This window comes from the organism of the source record quoted next, unplaced genomic scaffold, assembly GCF_019419815.1.
Source record: "Pyrus x bretschneideri cultivar Hongxiangsu unplaced genomic scaffold, Pyrus_bretschneideri_v1 Contig39, whole genome shotgun sequence".
In the NCBI taxonomy this organism is placed as follows: domain Eukaryota; kingdom Viridiplantae; phylum Streptophyta; class Magnoliopsida; order Rosales; family Rosaceae; genus Pyrus; species Pyrus x bretschneideri.
Genome location: NW_025999712.1, coordinates 4,593,058 through 4,617,383, shown reverse-complemented (window position 1 = coordinate 4,617,383; position 24,326 = coordinate 4,593,058). Strand labels below are relative to the sequence as shown.

Sequence of the window (24,326 nt, the reverse complement as noted above, 5' to 3'; positions counted from 1 at the left end):
TTTTGAGGGATTTTAATTCTTTTAATGAATCTAGGGTATTCAATCCGAATTTTAAGTGATTCTCTAAAATTCAATGTGTATTCAATCAGGATTTTAAGATAGTTTATTAAAATCCTTAGAAATCTGGGTGTATTCAATTAGAATTTTAACGAAGTTTATAACATTCCAGGTGTAATACCCTGAAAATTTTAAAATATATGATTATGTGGAAATTTTTATCAGAAAGTGAAATGACAAAAATGTCCCTTTTTGGCTAAACGTAATTTTATGAGGACGTATTTTGTCCTTATATGCTTCATCATATTTCTTAGCATATTTGGATAGAGCTCGATCTCACGAACGTGAAGGCACAAACCGTTTGTGAAACGGAGTTATAACGAATGAGATATGAACTAGCGAAGTTAGGGGTGAAATGGTCATTTAACCATAATCTAGATTTCTCCAGATAATTGTGAGGTGCCACGTGTGTGGCATTGGCTGGGAAAGACAGAGCATTGCCCAATCAGAAAACAAGGAATGAGGGAAAGGAGAGAAAAAGGAAAAGGAGTGAAAAGGAGGGAAGGGAGAAAGAGAAAATCAGCCAACCCGGTTCCTCCACCCGACCCACCAACTTGACCCTCTCATATCTCCTCCATACGAACTCCGTTTTGGGTGATCTTGGTATCCATGGAAAGCCCTTGAGGAGCCATACATCTCTGTAGTGTTATATTTCCCAATTTCGTTCCTATTCCTCCAATTGAAGCCACAAAGCCCACTACTTTTCCAACGGCTTTAATCTTTTTTCGGTGGATCCGACGAGCTTCACCATTGATGACCACCGCCAAAAGACTCCTCTCAACCCCAGGAGCAAGGCCCAAGCCTTTGATGAGGTGACGAAGTTCGTTTTGGTGACGAATCGACAACTACCCAAAACAAAGGTTTCCGGAGGGTTCGAGTCAATTTGGAGCCTTTTTACGGCTAAATTGGACTTGGCCACAGGTATAAAGTTTGCTCTACTCTTTGAGATCTTTATTTCTATAAAATTTGAGAATTTTTGGAAATAGTTGAAATTTTCCGGTGAGTCGGGACAACCAACCGCCACCCATGGGGGCGTGTGCCCAGAGTGGCCGTCAATGCTATTTTTAGGCTAAATTAGATGCCTTGATTTCAGTTTTGATATTCATATGACGTAGGTTAATCGTTTGAACCTAAATTGACTACGATACCTTACTTGATCAATTTGTGAATCAACGATCGGACCTTTGGATCATCACCAAACTTTGAGACCTTATCGTACGTAATATTTGAGGACCTTAGGAACTTACAGATCGGAAATCCAACGTACGGATCTTCCCGAATTGGATTTGCAAGTTTCTAAAATAAAACGTTGACCGCCATTTGATTTCGTGATTGGCAAAGATCGGACCGTTGGACCGGAATAAAATTTTAGTATGTTGTTCTAGAAGCGTAAGGTGAACTATGAATGGCTGGATCCCTTCGTTTAGGGTACGTAGGCAGTCTAACCAGGATGTTAGATGCAGCCATAAATTAAACAAAATGATTATTTTTTTTTAGTGTAGTTAGTTAGAATTTTAATTAACCATTATTTTATTGTGGCCTACTTGTGTGTTTGGCTTCTGAATTAGAAATTTCGGGTCGTTACACCAGATGTTTTCAATTAGAATTTGATTTTAAAGAATTTCAAAAGGTTGAGGAATTAGAGAGAATTGGAGAGATTTTGTAATGTATTTTAAACATCCACAAATCTCCCATCTCCCCATGAGATTTCGAGAGAATTGAATCAAATTTTTACATGGAATTTCTACAAATCAATTAAACTCCATAAAAATCCATAGATAAATCCATTAAAATCTCTTCAATTCCCAATTGAATACACACACACAAAACAGAAAAATTCTGCTGATTTATTATAAGGAATCAAGGGGTTTTTTTAATTATTATTTTTTTATAAATATTATTATTTCAGCAACAGTCAAGAGTTTACTCCCAATGGAGCAGTCTTTACAGAAGATGCTTTGTCAAGATATTGACGGACCCATTTAGCCAACGTTACTGGTTAGTATTACTAGTAATTAACTGGGATGTCATGCAAAAAGTAACTATAAAAAATGCTTGGCAATTATATAAAAGGACCTGCATTATGATTTAAGTATGGGATAGATGATTTTTAGATTTTGTATGGGTTTATAAGTAAGTTAGACTACGTTTCATATTGTAAATTGATTTATGATGGAACCTCAACTTTCTTCATAGTATCAGAAAAGTTTGTCTCACATGTGAAGCCAAACAGTTACACGCAATCGATGCCACCCCATTATGTTGGTCACGTGTTAGGCTTGAAAATTCACCACATGTGAGGCGTGTTGAGAATAAATCCTTCATTAATAGGAGAGACCTTGCATGAGCTTATAAGTAAATTAGGTTACTTCTCATATTACCAAATATTTTTATGTTGGAACCTCAACTTTATTTATAATATCAGAGCAAGTTGTCCCACTTGTAAAGTAGAATAGCCACACACACTCCACATCACCCCGTTGTGTTGTCCATGTGTTAGGCTTGAAAATTTGCCACACGTGAGAGGTGTGTTAACAGTGAATCCCCCATTGATGAGATTAGGGACCTTGCATGGGTTTATAAGTAAGTTGAGCTACTCTCCATATTGACAATTGATTTTATGGTGAAATTTCAACTTTCTTCAAGGTATTAGGGCATGTTATCCTACGTGTGAAGCCAAACGACTACACGTGCTCCACGTCACCCCCATTGTATTGTCCATGTATTAGGCTTAAAAATTCACTACATGTACGGATGTGTTGAGAATGAATCTCACATTGATAGGAGAAAAGATCTTATATAAACTTATAAGTAAGTTGACTACTTTTCATATCGCTAATTAATTTTTTGGTGGAATCTCAATTTTTTCCACCTGATACCAAATAGAGCCATCGTGGCTTCGACCATTGTCTGCCATTATATGGTTATATGGTGGGGTGATCATCAACCTGTCCATTGTCTCTTTAAAAGGTTGATTAAATTAAACAATCATTAACTGTACCTAATCATGAAATTATATTTAGCTAAGCCTTCATAGGATACTCTTAGTTAGATTTCTAAGTATTAAGATCTGGTTTGGTACTGAGGTGATTCTGAAAAAAACTGGTATCAAAAAAAGTTGGGAGCTGTTTTTGTGTTTGGTAAACATTCAGCTTCAGCTTTTTTTCACAGTTTTGGGTGAAAAAAAGCCAAAAACAAGAAGCTGCAAAACCCAGCTTTGAAAAATCGGCTTTTTTTCACATCTGTTTTACATAAAAGTTTACCAAACACTATAATACTGTTTTTTTTTTCTTCAAAAGCACTTTTACAAAAAAGTTTACCAAACACTCTGCTGCTTTATTTCACAGCCGCTTATTCTCACAGTATAGCAGAATCAGCTTTTTTTCAAAGCACAGCAATACCAAACCAGTCCTAAGCCAGTCGAGTTTGCCGAAAAAAGTGCTTTTACAATTTCAGCTAGGGTTTGACCAAATTGTACAAACCGGTTGGTGTTTTGATGTTTGGTTTGACTGCATGGAGTGCATGCAAGAAAGGATTGTCCATCCATGCTTTTTTGTCTAGCTTTTTAGAGAAAAAGCTTGTCCAGAGTTTGAAGAGAGAACTCAGCTTGCTGCTTTTTAATTTCTATAGTTAGGAAAAGCACTTTTGATCATAAAGATAAGTGTTGTCTTTGTTAATGTTGTGGGGAGGGAGGCTATGTTTGTGCATGAGTAGGTGAATGACGGAAAGAAAAGGAAACTAGGGTTGGCTTTGTCCTTTTCTCTCATTTTCAAGTATGTATGACTCGAGTGTGAATTATAACTTATAGTAATTGGGTTGCTAGCTAGAGTTGGCATTGTGAATAATGAATATAAACTTCTAGAAAAAAATTGATTTAGCAACATATCATAATTCAGATATTATGACACAAACGACATAACACAACATTGAAACCAACTAGCTAACTTTTGATTTAGTGTGGTAGTTGTCTTCACTTAGTTGAAAGAGGTTTCAAATTCAACATACATAGATGATGAGATCATTACCTAGTCCGGGATAACCAAAGAAAAATTATACAGGTCATGATCATATATTCTTCTTCTAATTAACAAAATCTTTGCAGTGATCATAAATAGTAAGGGGCACCACTTAGTACTGGTATTTCTCTTCACTGGTAAGTAAGAGGTCTTAGATTTGATTCTCGCCAAAGACGAATTTCAATCATATTATTGTTAACCTATTATGAGGCTTAAGCCACTCCCCGACCTCTACAGTGTAGATAATAGCATTTGTTAAAAAAAAAAAGAAAAAAAAAAGTAAAGGGCACTTTTTCGTATTAAAGGGGTATGAGGAGTACAATACAATACATGATCATGCTTATGGTATGGTTTGGGCCATTTGGGCTGAGTTGATAACTCCTATCAGTTCTCACGGTCCATTACAAAGATGGTTTAAGGCTTTAAACGAAGTAATGGACATAGAGTAACAACAACAGTCCTCTTTCATTGTTTTAAGAGCAAATAAGACATCCTTATTAAATTCAAGGATCATGCGTGTGTCTCTTAACGGGGGACTTATTTGTTCCTAACTTATGATTAATAAATCTGTTACATTCAAACATCATAATTGGTATTGTTCATTCTATTTATCATCAGCTAAAGGTCATATATGGGAAAAAATCATTCAATTTGGAGATTTATGAGCCATTCATATGCATAGACCAAATGGACGATTCATCACGAGGATACTACTTGTTATTAAAATCATTGATTGGTTTAGCACGTATGGATGACTAAACAATCTTCAAATTGAAATATATTTTGCATATGTGATCTTTAGATGATGATAAAGAGAATGGACGGTTTTGATTATAATGTTTAGAAAGTAAAGGTTGGTTAATCGTAAGTGAGGGCACAAGCATTATCCTAAACCCAATAACCAAAATCATTTAAATATTAACAACAATGATATGTGTAACAAGATTATTGGCAGCAAGGTTGTGTGGACTTGGCCCTTAGTCACTCATATTTGTTGCTTTACGTTTGTAACAAATTATTTGAGTCTTTCAAGTTATTTGGTTCGTAGTGGTCCTAGTGAGCCAAAAATGTTGTTTGGTTCGTTTTCAATAAAACTTCTAAGGCCCAAATGCATAAACAATTCCTGTATTAATTGAAGGACGAAATGAGTATAACGTGTACGAGGTTAACTTTGTCATTTCATCTTTATTAATTGAAAGGTAACGATTTTGTTAAAGTTTAAGAGAGACGGGTCAAATAGTCCAACATTTGTTAGTTAGCTTAACCACATGTACTCCAAGAGGTGTAGGATTTTCTAAAAGGACTTGGTGTATTTATAAATGGAACCTCTTGTATATAAATAGCGATTGGTTTTGCCAAATCCAACGTGAGATTTCCAACATGCCATCTCATGTGAAATATTTAGTGGGTCACACGTGCAGAGAACTTCCACATTATGAAAGGAAAGACAAGCATGTGAATGGTATGCACTTTGAACAAACTCCTGTTAAGGGGGTCAAAAAAGAGTACAAACCTAGTGTTTGGGCCCAGACCAAACCCGCTCTGATACAATATGAAAGTTTCAGAGAAACGGACAAAATGGTTCAATACTAATATTATCCCCAACTTAACCATTTGTATCTCAAGAGTTGTGGAGTTTATCCCAAACAGTCTCGGTGTAATTCATAGTTCATTTTGTTGAATCTTTGAGGTGAATTCCATCATGACGACGCAAAATTGGTTAATATGAGAAAAGAAAAAAAAAAGAGTAGAGTCTTTGGCATGTCAACTCAGGAAAGGCAAAGATATCATGGTCCTAAATCCGTAAACGCCTCTTTACTTGCATATCATGACATTGCATAATGCAATAATTGATATATAACTCCAATATAAACGGAAAGCCTTACATGATGTATGGGCCCTTATGCAGATTACTGGCATACACGAATGTCAAATCTTAATCAATTGTCCAACAAATAGAACATAGGAACAGTAGGAGAGGTAGATTGATGATAGTAATTGAGATGTGGAGAATGAGAGTAACAAAGAAATAGTGGTTCTTTGTTTTGCTTGAGGATTTCTTATACTCATACCCCCTTAATAAGAGTCGGGATTAGTAAGCTAACAACTATTATTCTTAATAGAGGTTGTAACTGTGGGAGCAAATTTTCGCTATGGTTGAATTGATGAAAATTTACATATATAAAGAAAAGAGACAAACAAAGTCACAGTAAAACCAGTGTGGTGTTAGCCAAAGGGCTTCCCATACCTAAGTGTGTAAGAAATAATAAGAGTGTGGTGAGAGTTTTTTATTACTGGAATAAAGTAGCTAAGCTTGAGGAGTTAACCCTAGCGTCTAGGTTCATTGAATATGTTAACATAGTGTTACCTTGTCTGCACACTGATGGACAAATATTCTTCTGAGATTCCTAGAATATACTTTGGAGAGTCTTGCCTCGTAAGAGGCTGATAGGCAAGCTTATTGCATATCAAGGTGCGTTGGTCACATGGCAATTGACTTGGACCATTGGCGAAGAATTGAGCCTGAGGGCCAGTTGATTGTGCATTTCTAAGGCCTTTGTAGAGAATGTGGCCCGATAGCTCGTAAGGGTTTGGCTAATGTTTTGCGTATTCCGTCAAGTGCAAAGTAGTCATATTTGATAAGTTGTACACGTGGAATACTCTCATTGGTCATGATATTTTATGTGTACACAGTTACTTCAGTGAAGAGTTAGTCTCATGAGGCTCTCACGTGCAGTCTTTAGATAGAGAATTGACAAAAATTTCAATCTAGGCTAAATGGCTAAACAATGACTTAAATGTCAATTCTATTTTACCAACGCTATTACCATCTAGTGTTATTTCTCTTCATCACTTGTAGTTGAAGTCGGAGAGTGCTAATGAAATTGGATACTAGTGATGACTCAAGAACAAGATCACACTAACATAAAGCAAACTTGATCAAACTTCTTAAACTTACTGCATAGTACTTTATCAGAAAACTAAATATAGAAATCCAGAACAGATATAGAAATGAAGCACAACAATTCTAGGTGCACATATGAACTTAACATTTCAGAAAAAAAAAATTAACACAGACATTTAATGGAATACGTATAGCATTCATAATCGTGACAACCTGAACTCTAGGGCACCCGAGACAGCAATAATTAATTCGAGTGATATGTGAGAGCAGTCTATCAAGAAAACTAACATCTCAACTGATACAACAACGTACACAAGTTCCTATGAACTTATGGCGATCGCCTGATGAGCATTCAACAAACTCTCAAGTCACAAAAGCAAAACAAATAACACAAAAAGGCGTTCACCCGGAAACCCACCTTTGGGAAAAACCGGTGGTCATCGCTGACCAGGTATCTACTATGGCTTGAGAATTTATATGATTTATACCTTCGTACGTGCAACTTCATCCTCACACATCATCACCAAGTTTGGTCTTAATTTGCAAAACATGGCAGCTCCTTCATGAATTCTTCATCTTCGTAGCACCAACAACACAAGTATATAAATATTATACCTAAGATGATTTTATGCTTTATTAGAGAAGCGTATCTTAGATCATCATGCAAAGTGTGGATGTAAACCAATTTTTTTGGGATTTAAAATCAATTTTTCATGAAGAAAATGATAAACATTTCACACAATAATGAACTGGAGGCAGCAGCCTTCTCAAAACAACAAAGAAGGAAATGTCAAGGAATGTAGGAATGAAATCACCAAAGACAACGGACACTCAAGGATAGGATTTCAAGATCAAAATAAGATATTTGTGAGTTGTTGATTACATCGCATGACTTACTTAAAAAGACACGTGACGTGACGCATGTAAAACTAAACATCATGCTTAGCCTCATCTAGGTACAATTTTAAGTGCAAAAATTCATCACGAACAGAGAAGATATGAAAAAAAATGATTTATACAGCCTTCGACCAAAAAAAATATGTTTATACAATCTTCGACCAAAAAAATAATAATATGTTTATGCAGCTTGATTATGATCTCTTCAACACTTATCTTCATTTTGACAGTTGCACAAACGAAGGGAATTAATCCCGAATGAGAACTTTGATGTTTGTAAAGATTAAACACAATTGTCAGGGAAATGCCAATTTGGAACTAAATGCGCTACCACCTAGTCGGGCATAAGTCCAATGGGCAAATGGGCATGTTCTGAAACGGGCATGTAAAGAAAAAAAAAAAAAATAGGTCAACTGAGTGCTATATCAGAAAAATAAAGATTAACTTGACTGTTAAATTACTAAAGAAGAACCAATGGTGAAAAAATTTGTGTCTTTAGTGTTAGTTTGCTAAACTAGAAGGGTGCAAAATTTAGCTGCCCTTTATTTTTTAGCACAATTTTGGTTAATATTTGGACCAACGGTAGAATTAAAAAGCGACTATTAGCATCCATAAAAATTTATTGCCCCTAACATTACTCAAATTAGCATTGATAAAAAGGATATGCTAAAAAGGGTTAACTAGTTTTAAGCAATGATTTCACTGATTAGTCTAACATGACAATCTAAAAAAAAGGTATGTTATCGAATAGGAACCAACTGCCAAGATGCCAAGGAAATCTCTCCAACTTGGGGAAAAATAAAACCTTCTAACACCTGCATATTCTGCGCCTGCATGTGATCCTAGTCATTGTTAATCCATATATAATACAAAACATGCATCCAAGGCATTTACTAGCTGCATGCCTCAAACGAATTTGGTTATTAGGGTTTACAACTCACCTCTACCACCAAACTCTTTGGCTCTCTGAATTCAACTTAGATCTGATCCAAAAAAACTATAAACTAAAAAGGATTTAGCATTTTAATTATGATTAGTGATCGTGAGCCATCCCTTTTAGATAAAGTAATCAACAGATAAGATTGAAAATTATGAGAAAAAGGGAAGGTGAGGGAGACTTTGTTTTAATAAAAAGGAATGGAGCTCAAATGATATATATTCGCAGACAATATAAATACGAATGAAAATGTGCACAATTAAATTTGAGGATTTGAGGATTTGTGTCATGTTCTTGCTATTTTATGTGCTTTTAGAATTTTAAATGGCTCATACATATCATTGTGGTCGGCTTGATAATCTAACGATTAATTTATACCAATTTACATGTTGAAGTGGTGACAAATTTTAAGCTCATCTCCAACATTACCCACTTAATATAATTTTAATATTCTAAATTTCCCCCTCACGTTCACAAAATAATTAGTAGAGATGTCATGGTACAAAGCATAGTCGTTGCGGAATTATAATATATATATAGCATATGACAGCAGAGCACAACAACAAAGAATGGCATGTGACGCCATTTTATTTATTTTTAACAAGTAGCATATTGTTAATTAGGGATGAGTCAGTTTAACATCTTGGTTGGTTCGTATTGATTTGATTTACGGTTCAAACTAGTAGTATAACGGAATCAAACCACGCCATTCAGTAACCTGTTTGGTTGTTCGGTTCGACCATTTTTTTTTTCTTCATAAGCACTTAAAGAGTTCTTCTGTACTCTATATCAAAGAGAAATTCATACCATATGTTGAATAATAGTAGAGAAAATTTCTTGCTATTGAAGATGGTGAATTTAGATAGAAACGTCAAAATCGAATGATTTAGGGAATTTAGCTTTAGATATTAAATGGTCAAATATCAATGTGTGAGCCATAAGAAAAGATTTTTAGTGCCAAGAAATGTATACAGCTAACGTTAGTAGTTTAGGAACAGTTTCCAATTAATAAACTAAACTGACCCAAATCAAATTAGTTGCAGTTTGGTTCAATTCAGTGAAAAGGTTTTTTTTAAGAAAATTTCGACAACACAAGAGAAATTTGATTAAATCAGAAAGAAAGAAAAAAGGCATCTAGTTAGGAAACATAAATCTTAATTACTCATAATACAAGGAGGAATAATAAAGTGAAAAATACAATAAAAGAGATGCAAATGTAAACCTAATCCCTCTTAAGAAAACAAATAAGAATACAAGAAAATGATTTTTTTTTATTTTTATTTTTTTGAGGGGAGACATCAACCTGACCCTTAAGAAAATAAGGAGGGGGAACGTCAAGCCTAAACTCCGCTAAAGAAATACCTAGAAGGTCTAAACCTGCAAAACAAGTTGCAAAGCACAAAAAGTAGTAGGTTAGGAAAAAAGGAAAAATACATATAGTGAAGGAGGACAAACTTGAAAACTAGGATGCACATTAATTTGTCTATCCACACAAATAAGTAAAACGAGGCATAGCCAAATGAAAAACAAGGTGTCTCTTCATATGAGCTTTGCGACAAGAAGAGATGGACCCAAGGTAAAAGGTGCTCTTATCAGCATTAACAAATTGCCTAGAAGCATGCATGCATATCTAAGAAATTGTGAAGGTAGATAACAGATCGGGCATTTTCACAATAAAAAATAAAACGATTATCTGCATACAACACATGAGTAGGAGGCAACAACCCTTTGGAGCCAAAATTGCAATAATTTGTCTAGTGGAGTAAAGTAAGGTTAAACCTCTGCTAAGAGCTTCTTCCGCAAGACAAAAAAGGGGTAGGGAAATAGGATCTCCCTGACGAACAAATTGTGAACAAGAGAAAAGTCTATGTGGGGTGCCATTTACTAGAAATGAAAGACGAGCTAACTGTAATAAGATATGAACCTAGTCCATAAAAACACGAGAAAAACCAAAATTGGAAAGAACATGAAGAAGAAAATCTCAATTTAAAGTATCAAAAGCCTTGGCAATATCCACTTTTATGCCCCCATTACTACCAAAAGCCTTTTTGTCAATTGAACCCTTTAGAAACTAAGCCAATGCAATCAGAAATACGTCTACCTCTTAGAAAAATGCTTGTTGAGGAGAAACAATACGGTTGGAAATAGGTCTGAGTCGATCAGCAAAAATCTTAAGAATTATTTAAATAGAAAATGTGCAAGTGCGATGAGACGATAGTGAGTAATAGTAGCAGTCCCTTCAACTTTCGAAATAATTAAGGACCACAAAGTTACAATTAGTATTGGGATATAACCAACTTCGTTTAAAAAAGTCTTGCACAAAAGCAATAACATCCAAACCAACAATATCCCAACAAGACCGATAAAAAGAACTAAAAAAAACCATACGGTCCCCGTGCATTCGAAGGGTCCATATATAACACTACACTTTTAATTTCGTGAAGGTAGAGAACAAAGGACTGAATTTTCCTCCACACTAACCATAAGATGAATTGTGCATCACCAATTCTAGAAAGAGCGAAGGAAGAATTATATAAAGATTGATAAAAATTTACCACATGATCAACAATATCAGTCGGAGAATAGAGCATAGTATCACCATCCATTAGAGTAGCAATTTTTTAAGATGAAGACCTAACACGGGCATAAGCATGGAAAAAAGCAGTATTACGATCACCCTTAGTAAGCCATTTGAATTGGATTCGGAACCTCTATTGAGTAAGCCAATTGGAAGCAATAATATTTTGAATAGTCCTAAAATTCTCCTTAGCAATAGTGACATTCTAATGAACATCACCAAAAATACGAGAATTTCAATCCCCCAAGAAAATGCTCAAGGCCTTAAGCTTCTGCAACATAACAAACATGCTACAACAATATGCAATTATAGACTGCTAAGTTTACATAGATTGAACCCGAAAAGGCCTAGGGCTCCTGGTAAAACAATCGAGGCTGAACAATCATGACCAATGACTACTCTTGGCAAAGCAGAACAGCTAGTGTGAGGCCATAATTCTAACAAACGGGTGTCACATAAAGATGTATCAAGACTCCTCTCCATATGACCATGAACACCTCGACCTCTAGCCCAGGTACAATAAGTACCAGTAGTGGCGATATGAGTAAAATCACAAAGCTCAGTAATATTGCAGAAATCCTCACAAGAAGTTCGAGCTGGCAAACAACCATCCGTTGATGAGCTCCAAGAATAGTGTTAAAATCGCCAATTGTCATCCAAGGTACAGTAGTATAAGAACGAATATCCAAAAGATCACACCATCATTCTCGATGTCGGCTGGAAGTAATAACCGCATAAACAATAGTGAACTGAGAAAGGACACCATCAAAAGCCTAATCGAATTTGTTTGATTTAGTTGGTTTGACGGATTTTTGACCACCCCTATTTTAATCGACCATGCTATTAATATAAGGCCAAATTATATTTTATACTTTCTAATTAAGACTCTCTCAAAGCAGGATTCTTTTGGACTTTTCGCCATCTCATATATTTTGCACAATTTATATAATGTTGGCATGAGAATTGTGTCAAAAACATAAGGTAACGAAGAGTTAAAAAAAAGTCTCACTTTTGAGAGAATCTCCTTAGCATTTCTCTAATCAAATGTCATGTAAGCCAGTTCTCATGAAAATATTAATTCTTGTTGATAATCCCATGAGAATACGATGTAATTTGCTTATTTGCTACTCATTTATCGGATGCATTGATAATTCGTCCTTTTCGTTTTAACAATGGATTAGAGAAAAATCATGTATATGCACTACAACCTAACCCTAAAGAATATACCAATGCTAATTCCCCCGCGGCCCCCAATTTGAATTTATTAATCACATCAGTTTATATGATAATTAGATGCTTCGTTGTAAAGCATTTTGTTTGTTTTTTATTGAAATATCTTCACATAAATGTTACCATCAACTTGTTTGTTTACAAGTAATTTCACTTCCTATCAAACTCTTGTAACTTTTGGTGAGAAAACAATCATCCCAACATTTACAATTGCATCATTTTCCCTTTTGACCTTATACGTACTCAATCAGTAGTGAATTTATGAAGTTTTCGTGCTAAGTACATGACCTACCCCAGGTTTGCATCACTCTTCACCTTCTTGCTCAATAGTTCAAAAGTCTACGCTTTGCCTTCAATTATCCTACCTTAATTTTTTTGGGACTTTATCAAACATCTTGCCCTCATGATAGTTATACTCAAGAAGAGCTTTCATAGAAATTCTTAAAACAATACAAGTAGAATAAACTGCAAGTAGGAGTAATAGCCTTCACTCGTGTTTATTTGAATTTAGCAATGTCCTCAACAACAACAAAACAATGTAGGAAATAAGTAAATCATTGAGTTTGAACTTTGTAGGATCACGCATTTTGACCAATGCAATATTGCTCTAACTTAACTTCAATTGAAAATGAATTTAATCACTATAACTACGTTGATAATTCTTTTTTGTTGGATAATTAGTGCATGATAAAACTCAAGAAGTGAAGCCAGCACCAACTAATCACACTTAGCCACAAAATTATAAATAAAATAACATTGGTCGGTCTAAACGACAACAATCATTGGGGAGGACCGACAACCGCAAGGGCGCCAAGGCAAAACATTGGCCGGTGAATGTGATCAAACTTCTCCATCATTGCTGATTAGTCAAGCTTCCAAGTCACATCAGCCGTCCACGTGGCAAGATGAGAACAAATTGGAGGGCCGCCTACTAGCCCACTCAGACAATGACAGGTGGCCGCTAATTGTACATGTCGTTGAATTTCCGGTGCCACCGGAAACCGGCTAGTCCAGTCCCGCATCGTGTTTACGTTGTCATTAGGAACCGCTCTATATAACTGTCACAATGACTCTAACCGAAAACACTCAGAGCAAAAGCAGCTTATTTTCCTCTTGCGACAGTCTAAAGGCTTTTTGGTTAAGCCGAAAGTCGAAATGGCGATCAACAGAATTGCACTGGGAAGCGCAGCTGAGTTTGGTCAGGCTCATGCTCTGAAAGCAGCTCTTGCTGAGTTCATCTCAGTCCTCATCTTTGTTTTTGCTGGTGAAGGCTCTGGCATGGCCTTCAGTAAGTCACCCTCTCCATTTCCCGTTCGTTTTATGTGATGTTTGTTCAAATACATTATATATATATATATATATATATATATATATATATATATTGTCAGACTATGAATCCGAACTATATATTTCAAGCAGAAATCTTACGAATTTGTGTTAAAGTCATCATTTTCATTTTTCACTTTGTTTTACGTAACATTCGCTCAAAACACATTATATTATCATATTTTAAATATGCTCTGTATATATCAAAGTTAAAACAGCTGCTCGATAATTTAACCTATCAGATTGTCTGGCAAAAAAATATTTATTTATTTGGTTATTATGTTGCAGTGTGCATTGCTTAATCTTGTGTTTTCTGTTTTGGCAGACAAGCTCACTGACAGTGCATCAACCACACCGGCCGGCCTTGTAGCTGCTGCCCTAGCGCACGCCTTCGCCCTTTTTGTCGCTGTTTCAATCGCCGCAAACATCTCCGGCGGGCATGTTAACCCTGCCGTCACATTCGGTGCCTTCATTGGTGGCCACATCACTTTCGTCAGGACTATCTTGTACTGGATCGCCCAGTTGATTGGAGCCGTCATTGCTTGCTTGCTCCTCAAGTTTGCTACCGGTGGATTGGTATGCCACTAACCCATCGTCCCTAATTAATACTTTCAATCGAAACAACCAATTTTTATAACATGTTAATTGATTTGATGCAGGAAACATCTGCTTTCTCCCTATCGTCCGGCGTCGGAGTATGGAATGCTGTGGTCCTCGAAATTGTGATCACCTTCGGCTTGGTTTACACCGTGTACGCAACCGCCGTAGACCCCAAGAACGGCAACATCGGCACCATTGCACCCATTGCCATTGGTTTCATTGTTGGTGCCAACATCTTGGTTGCCGGTGCCTTTGATGGTGCATCCATGAACCCCGCAGTTTCCTTCGGCCCAGCTGTCGTCAGCTGGACATGGGACAACCACTGGGTCTACTGGCTCGGACCATTCATCGGGGCTGCCATTGCAGCCGTAGTCTACGAGCTCATCTTCATCGCCCAAGACACCCACGAGCAGCTCCCCACCACAGACTACTAAGAGATTTCTCCTCTTTTTTTTTCTCTTTTTCGTTTCAGTTCAAGTTGATGAAATGGTTGGTGGTTTGGCGAAGTTTTGTATTTTGGATGTTGTTGATTGTTGAATTTGATGTGGAAGTTGTATTGTTTTGTTTTCTATTCATTGGTGTTCAGTTTTTGAAAAGAACAGAAAAAAAAAACGTTTTAGGTGGAAAGTGGCATGCATGCGTTTGATTAAAAAAATTAAGGCTAATTAGTCAGCTAATTATTAATTAAGAGAATACAGACTGGCCTTTTTGGACAACAAAGATAGATGTGCGAGCAGCAGATGCTTTAGGTAGTGGAGAGCAACTCTCATGACTCGAACACACTGTTACTATGACATTTCAGTGTACTTTTGGTACATGATGCTACAATGATGGCATACCAGTGTCATGAAGGTCCTCATTGTTGTGGTGTAGGTTATATATCTAATGTGGCGGAAAAACTCCTAATAATTCCGTTGTAGTTAACATTTCTTAAGAATCTCAAATTTGAACTTTGAATTTCCTCAAATTCGGACAAATGCGTGCATCACTTATAAGAGTAAAAGAGTCCTTCCAAGACTAATTCAAGCATCCAAGAAGCTTCAATGTTTAACATGACCTTTCTACCCTTGCACGCAGCGTGCACATGAGCAAATTAAGTTAGAATTTAGCATTGTTTTAAAAATCCTCATCTAGTGCCGCCTAAGCTCCACATAAGTGCTAGGTGGCTGACCACCTCCCCTATTAATTCCTAGGCGTTTGAAAATTAAGAAATGACGCCTAGATCTGCTAAGGCGCCTGCTTAGACCCGCCTAAGTCGTGACTCAACCAGACAGACAATATATAACTTTAATTTTGCATTTTATTTTTTTAATAAATTGTAAGAGACTTGTTGCATACTTAAATGAATATACATTATATTTTTGGTCCCCATGTTTTCATTATGTTTTAATACTTTATAATATATGTCATTCTATTTTGTAGTTTATGATGAAATTATATATATATATATATATATATATATATTTTAAGTATAAATAAACACTTATTCACACGAAATATAATAGATTTACTTAAATCCGTCTAGTCCGCCCATGCGCTAGGCCCCAGCTCGCCGCCTATGAGCTAGGCCCCAGCCCGCCGGCCGACTAGCGCCTAGCGTCTTTTAAAACCATGGAATTTAGATGTACAGTTCGATTTTGACTATGATTGATAACGAGCTTATTAACAAGGTTAAAAGTAAGAGTTTTTTTCGCCAATGACATGAGCCACAATTTGGCCCCAAAATTCAAATACAAAGGTACCAAAATTTGGCAACTTTGTGGTCTATATAGAGTGGCTGTTGAGTAGTCCAGCTCATGGATCCGTGACTACAATCCACCCTATAACCTGCAAGCCAAATCACTCAACAGGAAGCTTAGAGAAAGGAGACAGAGCCAGTTGTCCTATTATAACAACTACAACATTGGCAACCAATAACTAAAAAGCTAAAGGACAATGTCGACGACAAGACGACAACAGATCTTGAAAGAGACCAAATATTTGGTACAGTAAAAGAGAGGGAGGGAGGGAGAAGAAGGAGGGGGGGGGGGGGGGGGGGGGGGGGTGTTTGAAACAGTAACTTGAGTGGAAAAAGGTAATTGTGATTATGTCGTTGAGTAAATAATGGCCTGCGGAAAAGGAGTAATTATATTATCTGGCATGGAATAGGCAAGAAGATGGCACAGAACTGTTGATGCACAGAATTGGATCGACGAGATTAGGATGGTGAAATCATAATCATACAAATGACACGAGTGTTTACATGGTAAACTCCAAAACGTCCACGGTAGTTTGTAGCATGCGTTTACATAATGTACAAAGTGAAAATATGGGTGTGAGAGAGAGTACACTTTGAGATGTCAGTCGTAGATGGGGCAATATACTATGTAGAAACTAGGGTGAACTATGCACATAGAGATAGCCTTGGCAGACCATAATAAAAACGTACACTTAGATTAAAAGCATACCTGCTAGTTGGCATAATGTCCAAACATCCAACCTAAACAAGAGGCTATAGGGCTGCTTCCTTGATACTGGTTCTATTCGGTCCAACCATCCATAGGCAAGGGACTTTGATCGCAAAAGTGAAAGACAAGGGGGAAGAAGTGGGAACATGTATCATGAGTAAGTTATGCATAAATTTAAAACAACACTTAGGACGGACCACATATAGAACTTTAACTAGATTACACTTTTGTGTAGAGGGATAACAATTTTTAAGCTACAATTCCACTACTACGTGCATTAGAAATCCAACGCATCAAGTGCCAAAATATCATCTACTTCCAACAGTTAATATACTCAAGAGGAATAGGTAGCAGACAAGCAAAACCTGAATAAGAAGAATCCAATGATATTAATCACAATGATAAAAGCTAACCATAACCGAAACATTAGTTAAGGCGTTGATAGAAAATAGAAGATGTTTCCCCTTGTTGCATGGTTTCTGATACATGTGCATTGAAGACTAAAACATTTACTGAAGGAACCACATGGCAGATTCAAAGAGTATATATTTATAGAGGCGCCTTACTGGAGGACCAAGAAAACCATGGCACTTTTCCTGGACAGATCTGACACTGAAAGGTCTTGGCAATACCAACTTTGAAATGGGAGATCCTACTATGGACTTCATATTTTCTTTCTTTCATGGGGAAATTTGATTAATAAAAAGATATCCTAGTAGTGCAACTCCAACACAAACCCAGGTTTCAAATTGGCAGTTCACCCCAAAACCTCGAAGAAACTGATATTTTCTGAGTCCATCATTTCTCAGCTAATATGAAGCACATCAACTATGTGCACTAAGCATAAATACAGAGGAAATAAGGTAAGTTTAAGAATTCATAAATTGTGCAAAAATTTGAAGCTCACTTCAAATTATCCTAGGTTACTAGAATTTTTCTTAGACTTGAAGGCTTAATATATGTTGAGAAAATATTCCTAAGTGCAATTTTAGTCGGCAAAATATATGAAAGTTTTGGACCTGTTCTCTACCATGAGTGCCTACTTGGAAAAGTGGAAAGAAGCAACATATCATGGTGGAAAAAAATCAGAACATACCCTCAGAAAGTTATAATAGCTGAAAGAGAGGCCAGCGGAGAAATGTGGGGAGAGGCTCTTCTTGTTTATAAAAGGAAGTGCTTGGTATGTAAGCCAGGCTGCATGGTTATCACCGACCATTTACAGAAATAAATCAACGGAGAAGGGGAGGGGGACTTGCACATGCAACCAAAAATCGAAACCCAAGACTAATGGAAACGATGAACTTACTTTCACCAGCCATCCCTGGAGGATACAAGACAATGAATGCAGTGTACCTTGTTGAAAAAAAAATAATAATATAATTGAAAATAAAATCCTCTTCTGCTTGTATTGTATAACTTTTTGTTGAGTGGTATTGTAATTATATGCTTGTATGCGAACTTTTGAATTTATCATCACAATGAGAAAGAGTAGAACCTGAGATAGGTAATCCAAGATGGACAGCTACCCGTGCAATTAAAAGCATAATGTGGATACCTAATAACCTGCAGACAGGTTTGTGATCATAATTTGAAATACGCTATTTAGTTAAACAAAATTTGATTGCATTATAAATATTACACCAAATTACCTCAGTTAAGCTCCAAGCAACAAAAGTTATGAAGACTGATGGTGACTCTTGGACCTACAAAATGCTCAAAATTATGGTCCGCAATTAGTTGTGGACAATGAACAGACCTCATAAATGTTCATACAAGTTCACAAGAACTAAGCACTTCTGCAGAACTACAGAACTTAGGATTTCTCTTTGCGTAATTTTTCTCAAGTGAAAATGAGTCTGATTACATCGCATGCTAGAAAGTACGACTGGCAACAAAGGTTTGTAGGCTTTTACCAGAAGCATATTTTGTATTTCTTACCATAGTTCTTAAAGATATATGTGGAATATTAGAACCTGGACGTCAGGATGTGTGAAGGCTCGTACATAAGTTTTCTCCACAGATTAGATAGCCAGTCAGGTTGGGTTACATTCAGTGTTCTTGATTGAATGCAAGGGAAAGGAAAAGATTATACTTGCACAAGGAAGAACCTATACATTCTTCATTGTGATACTTTTATCCTTCTTCCTTTAGTTCAAATCATGGTCAATGGATTGCCCCAGTTTGGATTGAACCGCATAAAGAATACTGATTTAAAGTATATATGTTATTGATCTTTACCTAGTATCCTTAAATTATCTTATCTAGCAACTTTACTTGATCTCGGGAGTTTGGGATTGGGGTCTTGAAATCCATAACAATAGCCATAATATGCATTCAAGTCCATGCTTAAACAAACATCCCTTTCGTCATTCTCTCACCATGTAACATATTCACAGAATGCTCATCATATCTCAAATAATTAAAAGGAAAACTAATGAAAAGAGCTTGAAAACTCTGAATTTTAACGATAAGGACAAAATAAATGGTAAAGTTAATAGTACCAGAATTGACTTTTTAGTGTAAAAATGTGGTTTTTCGTTAAAATGAACAGTATCGTGGGCTTTTCGTTAAAGTCCCATAATTAAACCCATAAGTGTTTTTAGTGCTAAAACTGAAACTAAAACAACAAACAGATAAAAAGGAGAGAAAGAGAAGGAAGAAAACCTCATGAGTTTGGCGCACAACATACAAAAAATGGGCCCTTCCTGCCCATTGCATCAGAGGCAACACCACTCCACTCGGCACCAGACCTCAATTTTCAGAACACATATAAACACAAAACCCATAAACCTAATAAATTTGAAAAATATACCTTATATAGATATTGGGTTCTACTTCTTTGAACACAAAAAAAATAAATAATAAATAATAAATAATAAAATAAATAAATATTGGGTCTTTCAGAAAACCTACCAATTGCTCCGTGTGTAACTTCCAAGAACTGTACCATTTGGAGCAAATCTGCAGCAAAAAAAAATGTAACCCAACACTTCATTTAAAAAACAAATCTTTATCCAATTTTCATTTAAAAAACAAATCTTTATCCAATTTTCATCAGAATTTAAAACAAATGGAACTAAAATACTGACAGATAAGGTGTCCAGCAGAAGCTTAGGCTCCATTGACGGCGTTGGTGAAGACGAAGCTGCTCAAGCTTAGAGAGAGACAAACTGCCCTGCAATGAGAGAATCTTGATATGAGGAACAACAAAATTTGAATAACAAAATGAAATTTGGGGAGGTGGGGTTTTGTGGTTGAGGGGGTTTTACCATGCAGTGGCCTGAAGAGAGTTGTAGGCCTAGAGACAGAGGTTGGATTTGGATAGCTTTACCATTTCTGCCTTTTGCAAACTTCAACGGTTGGCAATAAGGGCTGGTTTAGTATATTGTTTTTGTTGTGCGTAGGAATAAGGAGATATGAAATAAAGTAGCAGAGTGTTTAATAAATTTTTTTGTAAAAGTGCTTTTTTTTTTTAAAAAAAAAAACAGTATTATAGTATTTAATAAACTTTTATGTAAAACAGATGTGAAAAAAAAACCAGTTTTTCATAGTTGGGTTTTGCAACTTCTTGTTTTTGGCTTTTTTTCACCCAAAACTGTGAAAAAAAAGCTGAAGCTAAATGTTTACCAAACACAAAAACAGCTCTCAGTTTTTTTTTATACCAGCTTTTTTCAAAATCACCTCAGTACCAAACCAGGCCTAAGAATTCCAAGCGTGGTGGCACTCAGTACTACAGTTATTTCTCTTTATTTTGAAATAAGAGGTTTTAGATTTAAATTTTGTAGATAGCGAATTCGATACCAAATTAAGTTGTTCACTATGTGGTTTAGCTAAACTTTGCCTCCGTGTAGAAATATTGATGTATTAAAAACACAAACCAAGAATTCCAGGCTTGGCGGGAGACAATGATGGTGGTTGGAGTTATTCCTTTGGATTGGGCCCAAGTGGGTCAGATATATTTATGGGCTTCAGCAACTACTTGATGAGCTGGATTCTCAATTATAAGTACACATATGAAAGTCGGCCGATGTGGGCCTGGGCCGTGCTTGAGGACCCTCCTTATAAATCTTGCTGTGCGGTTGGTCGATGTTTATTTATGATAAAGTGATTTTCGCATGTTTTTTTAACATTTTATATATTCCTGTTTAATCATGAACGTTGATTTTATTTGATTTATTCAATCTGATGGTCATAAAGATAAAGAGTATGTGAGAAGCTAAAAATGGTGCATAAATACCACTTCCCTTATTTATGTGTTTGTGCCTATGAATTCTATTCATTCTCCGTTGGTTGATTCAGTTATCTGGACAATCTCTTCCAACTCAAGAGTATATACTTGCAGAAACTTGGAAGTTTGGAACACCATCGGACATCTGCTGCTCTAATTCGGTGGCCCTAAACCCTAATTTTTCAAAGCTATTCTTCAATTGAAACCATAGATCATATATTCAGTGAATGGATGGAACAAAATTTCTGCATGATTGATCTATTATTGTAAGTATTAAAATTTGGGATGTTGATAACTTGATACCAATTGGCTCATTATTGTGGTTGTTTGGAAGTATTTAAAATAACTAAAAACGTTTTCAGATTACTAAAAGTGATTCTGACAATGTTTGATGGAAAACATTAAATATGCATGTGCGCACCCACATGCTTTTATTTTAAGGAGCGCTTCAAATACTTTTTGCATTTCTAAGAAAAGCCTAAATATTGTTGTCAAATTAGCCTGCAAAGCTATCAAGTTTAATGTAGTTGAAAAGCAATGGTAAGGTTTTCACTTTTCACCGCGAAGTGCAACACACAGATGGAAGTATATATCTTTGAGAAAATTAAAAGTAATGTAGATATAAATAGGCTTTCTCCTTGATATTAAGCTGTTATGCAGTTTGTAGTAGATGCCATATTGGTTTTTCATACTGTTGTTTTTCTTCCTTTGGTGTTGGTTTTGAGATTCTTGTTTGCTCATGACTACTTTATGTACCTTTCGGTTTGTTGAATAAAGAAAAAGGAAAGATGAGTACCGTAAGTAGGCACTACAAAGGTGATGTAGATTGATTGTATACGTCGAACCATAACTGGAAATGATCAATTATTTAATTTCAACCTGGACATTGACTAACTGGAACAAGCAGATTAGGATTCACATCTGGGCACTATAAAAAAGATAATGTTAATATCTCTACAATTCTTACCAAATCTGATGTGCAATCCATTGAAATGCTAAAGTTGGATGGAAAGGAAATATAAACACTTTGTATATTTGACAAAGAACATGTGGTTGGTTCAGAATAATAGGAAATTTGATTCAGGGTAGAGCACAAGGATTTTCCTGTAGTTATTTTGTTGTATTAACTTTGAGTGGCCTTAACTTTTAACTGTTGGAAAGGTAATCAGTGTCTGAGTTAATTGATATTATTTTTACTACAAGAAGAAGTCTCCAGTTAGCTTTGAGTAGTTCATATTTTTTTAGTCTCTTTTAAAGTCTTTCTAGGTCTTTCTCTACTCTTTTTGTCCTAAGTCTCCATCTTATGGTCGCATATTCTAACTGGAGCATATGTAGGTCTTCGGCTCGCGTGTTCAAACCATCTTAACGGATTTTTTCTCATTTTATCTTCAATAGCGGCCGCTCCTACTTTACCTTCTTCAGATATCCTCGTTCTTAATCCTATTTTTTTTGTGTACCAACATATCCAACAAAGCATTCTCATCTCCATTACATTCAATTTGCACGTATTACTTTTTGACCTCCCAACATTCCGTGTCATAAAACATCTCTGGCTTTATTGCCGTCCTATAAAACTTTCCCTTTAGTTTTAGTAGCATACGACGATCGCACAATACACTGGATGCACTCTTCCACTGCATCCATCCTCCTTGTAATATGTGGTTGAAATCTCTATTTAATTCTTCGTTATTTTGCAAGATGGTTTCAAGATAACAAAAACGTTCACTCTTTGGTACTTCTTGATCTCCCCCATCCCTATCTCATTGTTAGAAATTCCTGTTTTTGGGCATACTTTCTTTATACCCTTCTTCATTTTGTTTGATGTTTACCATTAGTTTGTAATGTATAAATGATTAATAACTCGATTTTGCCTTTTGCCTAGAGATCTATATTCCAAAAAGAAAAAGAAAAAAGTAAAGAAATCCCAACTGTGTTTCTTGGAAAGATTTGAGGTGAATTTGCAAGATCATTAATTAATCAGGAGATCTCTATATATCTAAGTGCTTTCTGAGTTTGTTTTCATCAGGAAATGAAATATTAAATGGTTTTGCGCGTGGCAAGGTGAGGATAGTGCAGAATGTATATGTTTGTGCAGTTCTAAATGGACCACTACTCGATGAATAATTAAACAAATTTTATTGAAAATGGACTTGGACATATAACTTTAAAGTACTAGCTAGTTTAATTAGCAAAAGGATTTATTATAAGACCACCTGGACCACACTCCCCAAAAGGAGTTTTTCTCCATGCTGGGTCCTGTTATCTAACATTTATAAAGCGGGTTTTTAATAAAAAGTTTCCGGTACTATTTATTTTAACGAAAAATTATATTTTTACACTAAAAAGTCAAACATGATATTATTCACTTTACCTTTTATTTTGTCTTTATCGTTAAAACTCAAAGTTTTCAAGTCATTTTCATTAGTTTTTTTATTTATAAATTGATGTCCTAATTAAATTATAAGAATTTTAACGAAAAATTTCCGATATTATTTATTTTAACGAAAAATCATATTTTTACACCAAAAAGTCAATTCTAATACTATTCATTTTACTCTTTATTTTGTATTTTTCATTAAAACTCAAAGTTTTCAAACATTTTTCATTATTTTTCCTTTAAATTATTTCACCCCCCACTTTGTTCACGTGCTAATCCTTAGTTTTCAACCAGTTAATTAGTAAATAATTCATTCATAATAACCAGAATTTGTCCACTTTTCTAGTTGCAGACAAAGTTGTAGCTTTTTATTTTCATGGAAAATAAAAGCAAAACAGTATCTGGGAAAGCTAGAATAGAAGAACCTTGTTCGTTTTCTGGGATCAGGATCCTCTCTTGACCTTTAAAAATTGAGTCTGTTGAGCAGGCAATCGTGACCGTTAAAATTTGATTCAACGGTTACAATTATTATAACTTTAAAGGACCCTACTGTTTGTAGCAGTTTGATCAAATTTCAACGACCACGATTGCCTGCTCAGCATACTCAGTTTTTTAAGATCAAGAGGATCCTGATCCCGTTTCCTGAAGGTTCTTATGCTCATAATTCAAAATTCTTTTTAATTTTATGTCTGCATACTTTCCGTTGCCCTATTTCCAGAAGAACTTGC

At 35.7% G+C, this 24,326-nt stretch overlaps 2 protein-coding genes across 5 annotated transcripts; one reads left to right on the top strand and one right to left on the bottom strand.

The window, feature by feature from the left end:
* Positions 1 to 9,985: 9,985 nt before the first annotated feature.
* LOC103930731 (very-long-chain (3R)-3-hydroxyacyl-CoA dehydratase 2-like) lies at positions 9,986 to 20,387 on the bottom strand. 4 transcript variants are annotated; one of them, XM_048564792.1, is made up of 10 exons: positions 20,263 to 20,387; positions 20,083 to 20,168; positions 19,907 to 19,954; positions 19,658 to 19,783; positions 18,643 to 18,696; positions 18,489 to 18,556; positions 18,300 to 18,346; positions 18,090 to 18,187; positions 16,994 to 17,096; positions 9,986 to 10,189 (listed from the first exon to the last, which is right to left on the bottom strand). In XM_048564792.1, the coding sequence occupies exons 4-10, from the start codon at positions 19,709 to 19,711 to the stop codon at positions 10,035 to 10,037; spliced, it is 579 nt and encodes a 192-aa protein (XP_048420749.1). In that variant the 5' UTR covers positions 19,712 to 19,783; positions 19,907 to 19,954; positions 20,083 to 20,168; positions 20,263 to 20,387; the 3' UTR covers positions 9,986 to 10,034. The 4 variants fall into 4 exon arrangements, with proteins under 4 accessions (XP_048420749.1, XP_048420750.1, XP_048420748.1 ...); XM_048564790.1 differs by having other exon boundaries at positions 10,002 to 10,189; positions 19,658 to 19,743; XM_048564793.1 differs by lacking the exon at positions 20,263 to 20,387 and having other exon boundaries at positions 20,083 to 20,252.
* Positions 13,748 to 15,117, top strand: LOC103930703 (probable aquaporin TIP1-2). The gene is made up of 3 exons (XM_048564789.1): positions 13,748 to 13,908; positions 14,272 to 14,522; positions 14,606 to 15,117. Exons 1-3 carry the CDS (start codon positions 13,776 to 13,778, stop codon positions 14,978 to 14,980), a joined length of 759 nt encoding a protein of 252 aa, XP_048420746.1. The 5' UTR covers positions 13,748 to 13,775; the 3' UTR covers positions 14,981 to 15,117.
* Positions 20,388 to 24,326: the final 3,939 nt, after the last annotated feature.